The sequence below is a fragment of the Lampetra planeri genome, chromosome 82 (assembly GCF_965212315.1).
Source record: "Lampetra planeri chromosome 82, kcLamPlan1.2.h2, whole genome shotgun sequence".
Taxonomy (NCBI): domain Eukaryota; kingdom Metazoa; phylum Chordata; class Hyperoartia; order Petromyzontiformes; family Petromyzontidae; genus Lampetra; species Lampetra planeri.
The window spans coordinates 4,613,840-4,632,136 of NC_136186.1; the positions used below are offsets into that span (position 1 = coordinate 4,613,840).

Here is an 18,297-nt window from a genome sequence, read left to right on the forward strand (position 1 = left end):
TATCGAGATTTGAAGTTGTCTCAAATATACTTTTAAGGCCACCTTCATTTGCGATCTCAAGCAGTTGATCCTCTTCTAGCACAGACAAAGTCGATTCACCTGGCTTATTCACAAATGGGTCGCGGGTCTATTCCCAGTTCGGGGGTATTTTGTGGTTGGGAAGTAACGCTCAAACTTTTTTAAAAGCTGAGATAGGTTTTAATGCACCAGCTGGGAGAAAGGCCCGGCTCAGTCTCTTTAAAAATCTCTGCTAGTGTTTGAAACATGTCAAAAGTTCCAATGTTCACTCGTCGCCCCCATAATTCCAGTTTGGCTTTGAATACAGCCACTTTATCTGCCGAATTGAACAGAGTTGTCGATCTCCCCTGAAATTACAGATTGAGTACGTTGAGCAGGCTGAATATGTCACACAAGCGAGCAAGTTTTGCTGCCAGTGGTGACTGTTTTTCTAAAAGATATCTCTGGAGTGGCTCTCGCAACTCAAAAACTCTGGCCAGTGATCTACCTTTAGAAAGCCATCTCACTTCTGTGTTTTAGAGATGATGTGTGGTGAGCGCGCTGCGCTACGAACCCGGCGAAAATTCGTGAATGTGTTGTCTGTTCAAAATGTTTAGCGTACTTCCCGACATGCAACAAACTTGAAATTTTCCATGTAGTACTTTGCAAAATGTACACCATGCAAAAATTATTAAAAAATAAACATTTGTATTTTGGGGGGGGGGGATGACCATGAAGTCTGTGGCGAGTATCGATATCTGCTGAGCGTTTGTGGTATCGATTAAACGGGAATTGGCCGATTCTAAATAAATCTACAACCTTCGATTCCTTTGCGCTATCTAAAGAATCAAATCTTGACGGGCGAGCCGCAAGTTTATTTTCCACCACGCATTGGGTTTTATTTAAATTTATTACAATTTTATTAAAATTTGTATGAATTTTATGAATAAGATAAAAATCACATTTTTTTTTTTTCATTTGTATATGTTATGTTTTTAAGTTTTTTGAGAAGTTTTTCAATAAATGTTTCCCCCGGGCAACGCCGGATGCTTCCCGCTAGTACCTAATAAATGAAACTGAAACTATCAACTGGCGGTTAATTAACATAATTTATTCATAAATATCGCTATTTCATTGCGACAAGTTCAACATCCACGCCTCATCACTGCACATGAGACCGTCTCATTAACATAATTTATTCAGTTACACCGCCGCTCGTTAGGGGAGGGGATTGTGTTCAAGCCCGCCAGTGACGTCATGTCACCGCAAGCTGCTGCACCGCGCGCGCTCTTACAGATCCGAGGTGAGAAGTTAACATCGTGGTTGTTGTCGTGGTGGTTGTTGTTTACCCAGGTAGAGCCTCTCCGTCTCTCGTCGGGATATCAATTAAGTCGCAGCGAGTATGGGATCGATCTCCAGGTTGGAACATTACAACGCGGGGTCTGGCCACGCGGGGCCTTGCCTCCTGCTCTCGCCTGATTGCATTTGCTTTAATCCTCTGCTTAAGTTTAATTCGTCTTCATCTGGCTCACTACTTCATGCGACCTCCTTTGCCAGTAGCAACATATAAGAAGAGGTTTTTCCCCTTTTCTGGCAACTGAAACAGGTGTTAAGATATTAGTGGTTCTTTCGGTAAAGTCACGTAGAAGGGAAATAATAAAGTAATACAATTTCTTGCTGTGGATTTCACACCTGACGATGATTGCTCCTGTTGCAGTCGAAACGTGAGAATTTTTATTTTATTTTTTATTTTATTGTTTTTCTTCTCCTGTGTTAATTCACACCTGATTGCTCGTGTTGCAGTCGAAACGTCGTGAGAATTTTTGTAGTTTTTTTTATTGTTTTTCTTCTACATGACTTTAGGTGTGAAAAACAGCAATAAATTTTTGGAAAATTCTTGAAAATGTTCTTGCTGTTTTTCACACCTGATTGCCTGCCTCTAGCGGTGATATCAATATAGAATATATGTAAGGATGCCCCCCAATAGACTTCCCCTGGATCTCTACCAGACACGTCCCACTGGGTCTGGCCCAGGACACGCTGGCGGGACTATGTCGCTCGGCTGGCCTGGGAATGCCTGGGAATTCCCCAGGATGAGCTAGAGTCTGTCGCCAGGGAAAAGGAGGCCTGGACTGCCCTTCTCAGCATGCTGCCACCGCGACCCTCACCAGGACAAGCATTTTAGAAACTAACGAATAAAGCTGTGATTCTTCTTGGCCACAGATATTACTATGTGGATTCAGAATATTAACTTATTTAAATTACCATCTCTGCTGGCTTATACCATGAAGGCTGTCCTGCCAATGATTCATCCTCTATCCAACCAGACTTATTTTTTTTTTACTTTACCGAGTGTTAACATCCCCAGTTATTTTTAACAGTACTCTCTTCATTGTTCAGCCCATGTTTATTGGTATAAACATGGGCATTTTCGTTCCTTTGTTCTATCATGTGTATCAGACCTCCCCTCCCCCCCTCTGTCCATTGTGTTGGCGTGTGCAGCAACCGCGTCCAAGCCGTCGCCAACTTTTTGTTGGCTCCCTCCCCCTCCCGCCCCCCTCCCTCCCGATACGTTCCATTCATTGGCTACCACATTCTGATGAACTCCCCCCCCCTCTCCTCCCCCCTTCAACTTGCTTATAAGGGATTACATCTTGAATCATTGCCTCACTTGATGCAGCTAATCTGGCTGTGACGGTCCCACCTGATGACAGAGACTTGTGTTGCCTCCGAAACGTCGTGATTTTTGTTTTATTTTATTTTAATTAATTTTGATGTTTTACCTACGTGACTTTACCGGAAAAAACCTAAAAATATTAAAAAATATAAAATAAAATACAGACTTATTTTGTATTAGAAGCTTACAGATCCTGAAGATGTCCATATAGAATATAATCTTGAGTCTCTTTCGCAGGCGAGGCTGCATTTGTTTGGTCATGAATCCCGCATTCCCAGACACTGCATGCTCAAGCATTTTTTGTTTGTCCAGATATTAGGGGCTGAACAGGCATGGCATTGGCCAGAGAAGAGATTGGAGGATGTAGAGGTGATCGGACCTGCCAATGACTGGTGCCGGCAGTGTCAAGATTGGCCTCTGTGAAGGAGGTCCGTGAGGTATGCTGCAGGGCAGTTAATAGATATTTTCTCTGCAACAACGATGAGGTCGGAAGAGCGACGCCATCATGAATACGTGGTACGCTGGGTTCCTAAAACCCAGCAAGACAGTGGGGAGCACAGCTGGTTCATCTGCCAGTCATCCCTTGACACCTGGATCATTCCCATTACCTGCTGACAAGGAATCCACACTTACATGTCCTTAAATTGCACCTATCATGGCATTAGCACTGGGATAAGGTTACTTGCAATTCATCATGAATGGTGGATTTTTGTTTATATATGTTAATGATGCATGTGGAATGTATGTGTATTTAAGAGTTTATTCATAATCAACGTTTTTGGGTTTAGATCGCATTATTTATAAATGTGTCGTAACCCTCCACCACCCGACACGGCCAATCAGTAAAAAGTGTCACGTTGACAAAAGACAAATAGTTCACTGCTTTAGCCCACCGGTGTGTTGAAGCGTGAAACCACAACATTTACAATTTGAATACGACGTTTCGCTGGTAATTGCATCCAGCATCATCGGGCAATTCGCCAGAATGGTGAAGCTCTGCTCGTCTCCCGTTATTATATAGAGCAGCAGCAGGGTGACGTCATCATTAACTCATCAGGTGCAACGATTTGGGGGGGGGGAAGTTATTGTAATTATATACTAGATTAGTAATCAGGCAGTTACGATGCGAGTTGTAGATTAGTAATCAGTTGGAATGTGTTTTATTGTGATTATGCTACGTTAGTAATCAGTTAGTGTTTGTTTCCCCTAAAAGGAATTGTAATGTATCTTATTTAATAATATGCTTCCAGGCCGCACTAAGCCTGTAGCTGTCTGAGCGATTACATTTATTTCTGTTCCTCTCAATTTCAATGGATTCTCTAATTAGTCTTTGCCAGTAGTAACTAGTTTTACACAACACTTCAACGTTGTCAAAATCAATTGAGTGTCTCTGTTGGCAAGCATGTTCTGCCACTGCCGACAGTTGTGTTTGCGATAGTTTAATATTTATCTGGTGTTCTTTTAGTCTTACACTAATGTTATGCCCTGGCTGTCCAATATAGCACCTGCCACATAAACAATTAATCCGATATACACTTTCTGTTGATAATTTAGGTAATTCGTCTTTAGTGCAAGTTACTATCTTCTTGGTTCTTTCGGTAAAGTCACGTAGAAGGGAAGTAATAAAATAATAAAAATAAAACATAATAATATTTTTATTATTTTATTACTTCCCTTCTACGTGACTTTACCGAAAGAACCAAGAAGATGAATCCCTGCAGTCACGAAAGCTTTAAATCGAAATGCAAGTTACTAGTTGTTGAATGTTGTGTACTGTACAAAATCTTACTGTAATGTTTTGCTTTTGCAAAACACGGGCTAATTTGTCAGTTACTCCTGAGATAAACAAACACTAACTGATTACTAACGTATCATAATCACAATAAAACACATTCCAACTGATTACTAATCTACAACTCGCATGTAACAACTGCCTGATTACTAATCTAGTATATAATTACAATAACCCCCCCCCTCAAATCGTTGCACCTGATGAGTTAATACGTTAATGATGACGTCACCCTGCTGCTGCTCTATATAAGAACGGGAGACAGAGCAGAGCCTCACCATTCTGGCGAATTGCCCGATGATGCTGGATGCAATTACCAGCGAAACGCCGTTCTAAAATTGTAAATGTTGTGGTTTCACGCTTCAACACACCGGTGGGCTAAAGCAGTGAACTATTTGTCTTTTGTCAACGTGACACTTTTTTACTGATTGGCCGTGTCGGGTGGTGGTGGGTTATGACACATTTATAAATAACGCGATCTAAACCCAAAAACGTTGATTATGAATAATATTGGTCGCGACAGCCTACGTGTTAAACTTAAGAGTTTATCTTTGTGCGGAGCTGTGGTGCAGTTATTTCACTGCATTATGAACTCAACAATTAGTTTGATTATCACCGACAGCAAACATGATTGATAAGTGAAAGCTCAACTGCTTGTGGGCCTCTGCTATGTTGATTGACCTTAAATTAATTACATGGTGAAGGTAGGAAGCGTCAATACTGAGCAGATAAAGGCGGCCAGGCATGGTTCTGGACACACCACCACTTCTTACCATGCCAGTGTGTGACAGTGTCAAGTTTGCATTTGCAGTAAATTATATTAACTATTGAACATGGAGGTTAAATCAAAACAATCGTTTATTTTAGTTTCCCCTTGGAACTTTTTGGAAGAATGGAAACAGGAAATTAACAGCACATATGCTGCTGAAGTTAGATCTGTTCATCCAAGCATTCAAGCAAATCTGAGCCTGACTTCACACCTCTAAAGTTGCGATTGAACATTTATTTATGCATTTCCGCATAATACAAATAGTATTATTCCCAACAGCCTTTGCTATGTTAGCTGAAATTTGCTTTGATTAATAATACTTTTGCAGCCAGGCTGCCGAAATTGTGTGCTTGGTGTTTTGGGTTAACATTTATTTTGAAGATACTCGGGCTTCCAGGCATATTTATAACCTTTTGGCCTCTCATTGTGTGTCTTAGCCCGTGTGATGAATTGGGGATAATCTTGAATATATTAATAAATATAGACGTGTAAGTCATGTGTGACTGTGTATATATTCATTCCTCTGTGCCTCGATACTGATGAAGATGGTGTGGACATTTTTTCTGTCTGCAGCTGATGCTTCTTCTGATGCTTCCTCTGCAGAATTGGTGTGATGGAGCAAAGGCACTCAGCGCGGCTCGGTAGACAAAGACAACAATGGGACCAGTATGCAAACAGCATGGAATGTACTGGAAATTTTACACAGGACCAGAGATCTCCAACGGGAGAGAAACCCTTCAAGTGCACTGTGTGTGGGAAGGCATTTTCAGATTCATCTGATCTTAAAATACACCAGAGAACACACACAGGAGATAAAGCCTTCAAGTGCAGTGTGTGTGAGATGGCATTTTCACAGTCATCTAATCTTAAAATCCACCAGCGAATACACACAGGAGATAAACCCTTCAAGTGCAGTGTGTGTGAGATGGCATTTTCACATTCATCAAATCTTAAAAAGCACCAGAGAACGCACACAGGAGAGAAACCCTTCAAGTGCACTATGTGCTTGAAGGCGTTTGCACATTCAACACAGCTTCATAGACACCAGAGAACGCACACAAGAAAGAAACCCTTTAAGTGCAGTGTATGTGGGAAGGCATTTTCAAGTTCGTCTTATCTTAAAATACACCAGAGAACGCACAAAGGAGAGAACCTCTTCAAGTGCAGTGTGTGTGAGATGGCATTTTCACAGTCATCTAATCTTAAAATCCACCATAGAACGCACAAAGGAGAGAACCCCTTGAAGTGCAGTGTGTGTGAGATGGCATTTTCACATTCATCAAATCTTAAAATCCACCAGAGAACGCACAAAGATAAATCCTTTAAGTGCACTCTGTGCGGGAAGGTGTTTGCACAGTCACCACAGCTTCATAGCCACCAGAGAACACACACAGGAGAGAAACCCTTCAAGTGCAGTGTGTGTGGGAAGGCATTTTCAAGTTCATTTTATCTTAAAATCCACCAGAGATCACACACAGGAGAGACACCCTTCAAGTGCAGTGTGTGTGAGATGGCATTTTTACAGTCATCTAGTCTTAAAATCCACCAGAGAATACACACAGGAGATAAACCCTTCAAGTGCACTGTGTGTGAGATGGCATTTTCACAGTCATACAATCTTAAAACGCACCAAAGAACGCACACAGGAGAGAAAGCCTTTAAGTGCAGTGTGTGTGGGAAGGCATTTTCAAGTTTATATTATCTTAAAATACACCAGAGAATGCACACAGGAGAGAAACCCTTCAAGTGCAGTGTGTGTGAGAAGGCATTTTCAAGTTCGTCTTATCTTAAAATCCACCAGAGATCACACACAGGAGAGAAACCCTTCAAGTGCAGTGTGTGTGAGATGGCATTTTCACGGTCATCACGTCTTAAAAGGCACCAGAGAACGCACACAGGAGAGAAACCCTTTAAGTGCAGTGTGTGTGGGAAGGCATTTTCAAGTTCATATTATCTTAAAATACACCAGAGAACACACACAGAAGAGAAACCCTTCAAGTGCACTCTGTGCGGGAAGGCGTTTGAACAGTCACCACAGCTTCATAGACACCAGAGAACACACAGGCATCAGAAGACCCCCAAGGAGTGTATTCTGAAATCGACTTGTGAAAGTCAAAGTGCTGCAATGAACCCATCCCTCCTGAAAAAAGAACCAGAAGTAAATTCCAGCTTGGACACTATGAAATGTATCAAGGTGAAATTTGAAGAGGCGACAGTGACCAGCGAAGAAGTGACAGTGAAGAGCGAAGAAGTGAAGGTAAAATGTGAAGATGAACATTCAACTCCAAAACCGGACCTTCACATCAATGTAGGCAACGTGAAGCAGGAGGAGAATTCTGATTGTGAGGCAGAGCGAGGCAACTCCCAGCAGTTTGTGGAAGTGGAGGTGTGGGTGGACTTCTTAGACAATACAAAGTCAAATGGAGAACCTGTAGATGTGTAAGCTTGAGACAATGAAACTCCAATAGATTCACATTTGTCACAGGCCTTTAATGAAAAGAACGTGAAGTTGAACACTCCATTCCTAGGTTCAACCTGCAGAGTAAGAGCGGTCAGTATTTGCGGACCTGTGGGTTGGGTAGATCTCTAACTAGGAGCGAGAGCCAATAAGCTCCCAAGCATTCACTATGTTATAATATTATCATTTATATGGTGCTTGCTTAATTGCCTCAGCAACTCGGAGTTTGTTATCATCTCATCACAAACACTCTAAGAGCACGCCTATTGGCGTCCTCTGGATTAACACCGTTTGATACTAGGCTCGAAAGAAAGCTGTCTGGTGTGGACCAATCAGTTTCTAAGACAATGCATATGTTGTGTCCTATGACTAACCACACGGCGATCCGAGGGGAGAGAATTTCACGTAAAAACAGAGGCACGACCCATACATCGAGACTACTATGAGTTACAGAAGACTACAAGCGACAGAGAGTACTGCGACGGGCAGACTCCGGGGCATGGCCTCGAGATCAACAATGGGTGTTGTGTCTCGCAGAGAAGAGAGGAGAAGTGATGCTCGGTGCTGAGTTCGACATGGACCGACAGAGTATCGCTGAGAGTTTTATTCTACATTCATCCTGATGTTTTGAGTCGCTTGCAAAGTCAAGGATTGCGATAAGTTGTATTGTATTAAGCTTTCACAGTTGTTCAAGAGGTGTTGTTGTGTCTATACCCTTTTTTTTAATTAAGAACAATTCAAAAAAATATATATAATAATTTTTTTTAATCTATATATATACCTTTTTTTAATTAATTAATGAAAACAACTCACTTCTCCTCACAAGAACACCAGGAATCCATGAAACATGGAGGGCGGTTAAAATGTTGAGAGTTCGGTCACAAAGAGGTCATGGACATCCAGATGGGCAAAAGATGTATGGACTAGCCTCCCAAGACATCTGGAGATATACAGATAAGTGCAGAGCAAACAACGGTTGAAACTCGCGTTTTCTTAACGTTTTCCTTACCGAAAAGTAGAAACTTAACATAGATAATTAACCAACAAACAATAATTTTATTATTAGTAATTCCCTTATATTCACCGCATACATATTATTTAGAAGTATATGTTTCCTATCTACATGACCTTCCGAAAAACTAAAGAGTACGAATTCCAGAAAGCTTAAGTGCATAGTACACTTAACCTCAGGACATAAAAAAATATAACTCAGAATAAACACCAATCTCTGGAGAACTAAACTTGGCGAAGACCAAAATAATAATGTGACGAAAATCATTACGAATATTCATTAAACATAGACGAATGATTACCACGATACTAAGACCGAAGGAACTCATAAAATATAATTAAAGAATAAATGTAACACACAGGACCACATAAATGTATTACAAACATCTCCTCAGCCACCTTTGTCTTCCAGCGGGGTCTGACGGGCAAGGAGGGAGCAAAAGGTCACAAGGGGGGGGGGTGTCTGCTTCTTCTCACTCTGTCTTGTTTGTTTTCTCTCGCAAGAGACGCGGAGAGAGGGGAGTCACGTTTTGAGTTAGGCACGGGCGCACACCGCGAAAGGACAGTCTGGGTTGAGTCAGTCCGAGTCGCGCTCAGCGGTGCGACGGGGCACGCAAGGGAGCTGTGGCAGTCGTGCCTCGAGAAGAGATGGGACGACGAGACATCGTTAAAGTGGCAGCCTGAGAGCAGTCTGGGTTGAGTCGTGCTCAGTCTCGCAACTCGGCTTGCAACGCGGTGTTGCGACGGGGCTCGCAAGAGAGCGGAGGCGCGTCGTGCCTCGAGGAGAGATGGAACGACGAGACATCGTTAAAGTGGCAGCCTGAGAGCAGTCTGGGTTGAGTCGTGCTCAGTCTCGCAACTCGGCTTGTGACGCGGTGTTGCGACGGGGGCTCGCAAGAGAGCTGGGGCGGTTGTGCCTCGAGAAGTGATGGAACGAGGAGGAGTCGTTCGAGTCGCAGAAGTCTGAGTTCAACCTGAGTTGGGGCTGGGTTTCAGCCGTGCTCCGGCTGGCGGAGCGTCGTGAGGAAACGAAACACCGATGCCGATAGCAGGTGTCGCTTCTCGCAGAACGAAGTTAAGTGCGAGTGAAGCTGGCAGCTTCACGAACAAGGGAAGCACGGAGCAGAGAGAGTGACGAGTGACGACAAGCAATCAACCTGTAAAAGGGCAGAGATCGCCAAGCGTCGACCAAGCGAGCAAAGCAGAGAGCGCGAAGCAGTGGAGAAAGCCTGGTCAAACGGCTGGGAGGGAGAGGACAGCGCCATCGAATGCGCCGTGCGCCTGAGGGCACACCGACCAACGACCAGTGCGAACACACCAGACGCCCAGAGCGACGGCGAGCATCGTGCCGACTCAACAATCAATCGAGCAGTGGAGAAGCCGGGGGCTGCCACCAAGAAAGCGCGAGCGACACCCAGCGCCACCGTGCGCCACCGTGCGCCACTGTGCGCCACCGTGCGCCACTGTGCGCCAACGAGCGACACGAGCGACCGAGCATCTTCAAGGACAGCATCGTGCCAACTCGTCATCGAGCAGTGGAGAGAGAGAGAGAGCGCACAAGCCGAGTGACACGCTGAGCGAGGGAGCAGCAGCGGCCACGCCCAACCCAGAGAACTTCTGGCCGCTGGTTGTATCCTCCTACACCACACAAGCTAACGACACAATTAATATTACGAGGGGACAACGCACACACAGCACGCACACGAATAAGACTTTCAAAAGTTATCTTTGTGTTTCAAAAAGGGTTGCCATTTCGAGGTGGTGCGTTCAATATCAACTGATCGTGCAAAGCAGTGCTGCCGTCGAGTTACATGAATAAGAAATGTTTAGTCATTCATTTTCGTTAACTGCATAATTTCGCCAATGAATAAAAAAAAAATGTTTAGTCATTCATATTAGGTAATTGCATAACCTCGTAATTGCATAAGAATTTTAGTTATTCATATTAATCGAATGCATAGTATCGCAATGCATAAGAGTTGGTTATTCATGAATTATTGACGCATGTTTGACCTGCATGATAGAATGTCACATGCTTGTTAGAATAAAATTGCTTAACACCAACTGTTCGAGTGCTTCTTTCCAAGTCCATGCAAAACTGTCTTATTCATAAGAGCTGTATCCTGATGAGATCTGAACTGGTGACCTTAAATATCATAACACACACTAGGATAATCGGTAAACGTTTAATCATTGATCATCGTGTTATCCTGATTGACAACTCTGGATAAACGAAGCTGAGCCTAATTATCAACTGCACACATTAACATCGTCGCAAGCATCCGCATAAATTACTACGATTATCTGAGCGATTATCATAATTTATGCATACAATTACTCACACCATCATAATTTATGCATATCATTACACGCATCATCATAATTTATGCATATTAATACACACACTATCATAATTAATGCGATTTGCGCAATTTTTCGGAAAATTATTAATTTTTATTATTTTCATCAAAATTTCATAACCCGACACATACAACATAATGGGTGGCGTCGTCCGGGATTTCTCACAGACAGTGTTTTGCATGGATGATGGAATGAACCACTACGTGTTAACCAGAATATCGGGATCAAACATTGCATTGTGATTGTAAACGGGCGAAAAAAAAAAAACGCCCTCTGAGGTTAAAACCCAGAATAGCAGGTTAAAAAAAAAGACAGTGGAATTAAGATAATACCGTATCAAACCGATTGCATCCTGTGATAAATGGTGTTAGAGGTACGCACTCTGAATCGGAAAAGTACAGAATAGCTCGATTCAAACTGACTACCCTCTGTGACTTAATTGTTTTATATGCACTCTAAAAAGGAAATGTCAAAATAACTCTTGCCATACCTAAGATGCTAGGATTAAGAATAATTTTTGAATGGGTTACGGGATACTGCGAGCTCGTATTAAAACGTACCGACCAATCTGTTATAAAGCAGTACAGTCAGAGAGACATATGGGAAGGGAGCTGTATCGATAACACGAACACACCTCGAGGGAAACTAAGTGACTGGATAAAATGTAACAAAGGCGAACACGATGCAAAAACTGCAGAGAAGGCAGGACAGGACTCATGCCTTCTCACACAGGCATACAGACAGGGATTGTGGAATGAGGAAAATTTTGGAAAGGAAACGGGAGAGAAATCGTCTCTAATAAACGAGGAAAAATGTCCTCACACCATCGTAAGGGAGGAGAAATCAGTGCTCGCGACACCAGCGAAACTCACAGACGTTTATCCACAGAATAAATATGAAAGTAACAGTAAATCACACTCTTGGGTACGGAGACAGAGTCAAGGGACTGATCGCAAAAAAATTATGAATATCGAACAAAAAGTCCTTGACAAAGGGAAACCCTCACAATTCGAGAGAAGGGATGGAGAGATACATATGCAAACAAAAACATGTGAGATTGACAACTTCACAGATAGAGGGAAGCAAAATGTTAAAGTAAAGTCGACAGGACGTGCTCCACTAAGGGCAGAGGCAAAAACTGAAGGGAAATGGCAACACGAGCGACACGGCATTGGGCGCGCACACAGAAAATGCACACCGATTAATCACGCCCGACACAGAACAGATAAAAGTGACAGATTGCCTGATGATAACTTGTTTGATGATGACGCTGACGGCGATCAACTTTCGGAATACTTATTCAACAGTAAAACCCTTAAATTGATGGACAAGGCTCTAGTCAGAATTCCCGATTTTGACCCCCACAATAAGTCCATGGATATACATACACATATCGCGACAGTGGAAGAGGAGGCAATGATTAGAGGGCTGATGAGACGGGATGAAAAAGCGAGTTTGTTGAAACGAAGCTTACACAAAGATTCTATCCCATGGGTAAAGTCACTACCACACAAGGTTAGAAATGATTTTAAACAACTGAGCCTGGCAGTGATTCGGAAGTTTGGAGAATATTCGACACTCACTGAGGGGTTTTATGCTGTAAAATCGATGACCCAGGGCATGGACCAAGATCCACGTGACTACCTCGTACAATTTAAAAGAGCGTATTACGCAGGCGATGTGAATCAATACCACGAAGGAGATAAAATGTTCAAAATTATGTTTTTTGAATCCTTGAGCCCAGAGATCACAGAAAGGGTGAGAATGGTTTTGAATCCAGAAACCGCATCCTTACGCCGCATAGAGAGCAAGGCGTACATGGCATGGTTATACAGAGCTAAGAATCATAATTCGGATCCAGAACACAGGGAGAGGGATAAAGAACCCAGCCTCTCAGAGAGGAATCTCAATCACCGAGTAGTCCCACAATGCAGGACGGAGCAAAAACGCACGCACACATGGCAAAATAACCCAGAGAGAGGTTGGCACGAGAATGAGAGCGGCACAAAGCCGAACATTCAGAGGAATCGCAGGAGGGGGAGGTTCAGAACAGAACCATATCAACACCCCATGCCACGACACACGCAAGGTCAAAATTACCCACAAAAATGGCAAGGTAACAATCCAGGAAAAATTTGGCACCCAAATGGGAGAAACACGGGGCCAAAAATGTACGAGAATCGCAGAATGTGGAGGCTAAGGGCAGAACCATACCAACACCCCATGCCCCGACACACGAGGCCAAAGTTGCACACTAAGATGGTGAGATAACCATCCAGCGGGAAGGTACACAGACTGCGGAGGTATGGATGCGAACATTCAGGAGAATCATAGGAGGGAGAGGTTCAGAACAGAACCATATCAACACCCCATGCCACGACACACGCAAGGTCAAAATTACGCACGAAGATGGCAGAGTAACAATCCAGGAAAAATTTGGCACCCAAATGGGAAATACAAGCAGGCTGCAAGTGACAGGGCGGGCAGATACCGCCACGACCGGGAAATATCAAATACATACGATGCGGTAAGAAACGCGGACAGTGCTCCCGTAAATGACGCACAAATCGAATGCAAGGACAGGGCTGAATTGAAGTGTGATCGGACAGTCGATAACAGACAGCAGAGACAAAGAGAGAACACAGAGACACGCCCTGAGGAGCACAGGCGTGAGCCTTTGAATGGAAAATATCCAAATGAAACAAAAATTAATGTGGATCGGAGTGCTAAAATGGAGACGAATGTTCATGACATATCGGGAATGGTGTTGGAATCTAACACACTCATAAAAACAAAGAGGGCAACATTACGAGACACAGAATTAAATCGACACACTGACTCGGCAAATGTGCATGTAATCGCAGAGAGAGCGAATGCCATTGATGACGGAGTACAGAAGTTGGTTGTGTGCGCGAATTCTGATTATGTGCAGCACAATTTTACACCACACACTCCCACGACGCGAGAGAGTGAGAGGGGAAATTACAAAAACGAACCGGAAAACCGTGATCGAATGATCAAAGTGATAAGTGGTAAACCAGACACTCGGAACTTGGTAAAAAGATTGCAAGGATGTAACAGGAGGAAAATAACGCAAAAATGCGTTTGAAACCGCTACCTAGCGTTTCCCAGGATTTAACAAAAACAAAAAAATTAATATCCGTCGGAGTTATGATGTATGAGAACCATGTAACTGGTGATATCGATGTTAAAGTTTTGTTGTATTTTCCTTGCTTATTTCAAATGTAACCTTGTTAAGATTGTGATACATATGCGCGCGCTTTGGAAGGAATGCGTCATGGATTAGTACCGATGTTTAATGTTGTGTTTTATTTCTTTTGCTTATTTCAAATGTAACCATGTTACGATTGTGATACATATGCGCGCGTCGTAAGAAATAACCGCCGAGAGTGAGGGCGGCTTATAGATTCATAACACAAAAAAAGGGCATTTACTTGGTTTGAAAATTCGCCAGTGGCCAAATCGACCCCTGATAATTTTCAAACGGGCGGATTGTTGTGTCTATACCCTTTTTTTAATTAAGAACAATTCAAAAAAATATATAATAATTTTTTTTAATCTATATATATATATATTTTTTTTTAATTAATTAATGAAAACAACTCACTTCTCCTCACAAGAACACCAGGAATCCATGAAACATGGAGGGCGGTTAAAATGTTGAGAGTTCGGTCACAAAGAGGTCATGGACATCCAGATGGACAAAAGATGTATGGACTAGCCTCCCAAGACATCTGGAGATATACAGATAAGTGCAGAGCAAACAACGGTTGAAACTCGCGTTTTCTTAACGTTTTCCTTACCGAAAAGTAGAAACTTAACATAGATAATTAACCAACAAACAATAATTTTATTATTAGTAATTCCCTTATATTCACCGCATACATATTATTTAGAAGTATATGTTTCCTATCTACACGACCTTCCGAAAAACTAAAGAGTACGAATTCCAGAAAGCTTAAGTGCATAGTACACTTAACCTCAGGACATAAAAAAATATAACTCAGAATAAACACCAATCTCTGGAGAACTAAACTTGGCGAAGACCAAAATAATAATGTGACGAAAATCATTACGAATATTCATTAAACATAGACGAATGATTACCACGATACTAAGACCGAAGGAACTCATAAAATATAATTAAAGAATAAATGTAACACACAAGACCACATAAATGTATTACAAACATCTCCTCAGCCACCTTTGTCTTCCAGCGGGGTCTGACGGGCAAGGAGGGAGCAAAAGGTCACAAGGGGGGGGGTGTCTGCTTCTTCTCACTCTGTCTTGTTTTCTCTTGCAAGAGACGCGGAGAGAGGGGAGTCACGTTTTGAGTTAGGCACGGGCGCACACCGCGAACGGACAGTCTGGGTTGAGTCGGTCCGAGTCGCGCTCAGCGGTGCGACGGGGCACGCAAGGGAGCTGTGGCAGTCGTGCCTCGAGAAGAGATGGGACGACGAGACATCGTTAAAGTGGCAGCCTGAGAGCAGTCTGGGTTGAGTCGTGCTCAGTCTCGCAACTCGGCTTGCGACGCGGTGTTGCGACGGGGCTCGCAAGAGAGCGGAGGCGCGTCGTGCCTCGAGGAGAGATGGAACGACGAGACATCGTTAAAGTGACAGTCTGAGAGCAGTCTGTCCGAGTCGCGCTCAGTCTCGCAACTCGGCTTGTGACGCGGTGTTGCGACGGGGGCTCGCAAGAGAGCTGGGGCGGTTGTGCCTCGAGAAGTGATGGAACGAGGAGGAGTCGTTCGAGTCGCAGAAGTCTGAGTTCAACCTGAGTTGGGGCTGGGTTTCAGCCGTGCTCCGGCTGGCGGAGCGTCGTGAGGAAACGAAACACCGATGCCGATAGCAGGTGTCGCTTCTCGCAGAACGAAGTTAAGTGCGAGTGAAGCTGGCAGCTTCACGAACAAGGGAAGCACGGAGCAGAGAGAGTGACGAGTGACGACAAGCAATCAACCTGTAAAAGGGCGGAGATCGCCAAGCGTCGACCAAGCGAGCAAAGCAGAGAGCGCGAAGCAGTGGAGAAAGCCTGGTCAAACGGCTGGGAGGGAGAGGACAGCGCCATCGAATGCGCCGTGCGCCTGAGGGCACACCGACCAACGACCAGTGCGAACACACCAGACGTCCAGAGCGACGGCGAGCATCGTGCCGACTCAACAATCAATCGAGCAGTGGAGAAGCCGGGGGCTGCCACCAAGAAAGCGCGAGCGACACCCAGCGCCACCGTGCGCCACCGTGCGCCACTGTGCGCCACCGTGCGCCACTGTGCGCCAACGAGCGACACGAGCGACCGAGCATCTTCAAGGACAGCATCGTGCCAACTCGTCATCGAACAGTGGAGAGAGAGAGAGAGAGCGCACAAGCCGAGCGACACGCTGAGCGAGGGAGCAGCAGGCGCTCGCTGCGGCCACGCCCAAGCCATAGAGAACCTCTCTGGCCGCTGTTTGTATAATCCCTCCCCCACCCCACAAGCTAACGACACAACTCCCGGCTCTAAAAAAAAATTTTAAAATTAATTTTACAAGGGGACAACGCACACACAACACGCACACGAATAAGACTTTCAAAAGTTATCTTTGTGTTTCAAAAAGGGTTGCCATTTCGAGGTGGTGTGTTCAATATCAACTGCTCGTGCAAAGCAGTGCTGCCGTCGAGTTACATGAATAAGAAATGTTTTAGTCATTCATTGTCGTTAACTGCATAATTTCGCCAATGAAGAAGTATTTTTAGTCATTCATTTTCGTTAATTGCATAATCTTGCCCATGAATTTATTGACGTATACCTGCTTTCGCATAAGAGAGTGTCATGTGCTTGTTTAGAATTAAAATTGCTTAACACCAACTGTTCGAGTGCTTCTTTCCAAGTCCATGCAAAACTGTCTTATTCATAAGAGCTGTATCCTGATGAGATCTGAACTGGTGACCTTAAATATCATAACACACACTAGGATAATCGGTAAACGTTTAATCGATGATAATCGTGTTATCCTGATTGACAACTCTGGATAAACGAAGCTGAGCCTAATTATCACAACTGCACACATTAACATCGTCGCAAGCATCCGCATAAATTACTACGATTATCTCAGCGATTATCATAATTTATGCATATAATTACACGCATCATCATAATTTATGCATATTAATACACACATTAACATAATCAATGCGATTTGCGCATTTTTCGGAAAATTATTATTTTTTATTATTTTCATCAAAATTTCATAACCCGACACATACAACAGTGTGCAAATACAATTTACAAGTTTTGAGCGTGAGTTCCAGCTCCCACGAGCAGCTGCGATCGGCAGGCTCCGGGGAACCTGCCCCCGTGACTGGCACATCGTCAACGAGCTGCACCAGCAGAAGCCACGAGTCTACGAAATCAACGCAGAGTTGACTTACTGCAAGCAGCAAGCTCTGGGGTGGGACTCTGCAATCAACCAAGAATGAAGAGGCTTGCCGAATAGTAATGGGTCACCTGAGTACGTGCTCGACGCTGACAGAAGAAGTATCGCTCAAAGTTATTCTACACTGAGTGCCAGCTCCCACGAGCAGCTGCAGCCCGAGAGATAGAGTAACGAGCAACGACGAGCAATCAACCGGGAGAAAGGGTGGAAGCCCAAGCATCGACCAAGCCAGCATCGCAGAGAACCCGCTGCACGCGCAACCAGGCATCGCCAGAGAGCACGGAGCCGGAGAAAGAGCGCAGCAGCGCCACCGAGCAAGGGTGTCAGCTGCCAGCGGACGAGCGGCGAGCGCTGTCGAGCACCTTCAAAGACAAGCATCGTGCCGACTCGGCTCATCCAGCAGGGGAAAAAACCATGACTAGCCGCCTGTGAGAAAGAGGAGAGCGCCGTGGGTTCGACCCACACACACCGACCAGCACCAGCTGTGAACCAAGACAAGAGTGAGGAACGGCGACCAGCAGACGAGCTGCGGGCGCTATTTGACGACGGAATCATCTCGCGCCGCCGATGGCGAGCGTCTTGCCGACTCTTTATCCAGCAGTGGGCAACAGCTCCAGCTGCCGCCGAGCGAGAGAGAGCGAGGAAGCTGTGTGTATGACCCTCCCCCACACTCACATACTCACCACGTATCACCCAGCGTCTGCTTGACGCAAAGAATTGAGCAAGGAGACAAAACCACCAAACACACACCGCACATACCGGGACTAATAATAATGTAATGCGGGCGTAAACGGCCTCGCGGATA

At 44.3% G+C, this 18,297-nt stretch overlaps 1 protein-coding gene across 3 annotated transcripts; it reads left to right on the top strand.

The window, feature by feature from the left end:
- The first annotated feature begins 988 nt into the window (after positions 1-988).
- Positions 989-16,924, top strand: LOC144738430 (uncharacterized). 3 transcript variants are annotated; one of them, XM_078621467.1, is made up of 3 exons: positions 989-1,300; positions 2,987-3,111; positions 5,836-16,924. In XM_078621467.1, the coding sequence occupies exon 3, from the start codon at positions 5,846-5,848 to the stop codon at positions 7,673-7,675; it is 1,830 nt and encodes a 609-aa protein (XP_078477593.1). In that variant the 5' UTR covers positions 989-1,300; positions 2,987-3,111; positions 5,836-5,845; the 3' UTR covers positions 7,676-16,924. The 3 variants fall into 3 exon arrangements, with proteins under 3 accessions (XP_078477593.1, XP_078477595.1, XP_078477594.1); XM_078621469.1 differs by lacking the exon at positions 989-1,300 and adding an exon at positions 1,315-1,416; XM_078621468.1 differs by lacking the exon at positions 989-1,300 and having other exon boundaries at positions 2,634-3,111.
- Positions 16,925-18,297: the final 1,373 nt, after the last annotated feature.

What these genes read in the sequence shown, in the direction of transcription:
- LOC144738430 (XM_078621467.1), top strand. Translation starts at nt 5,846, where the DNA reads ATGGAGCAAAGGCACTCAGCGCGGCTCGGTAGACAAAGACAACAATGG.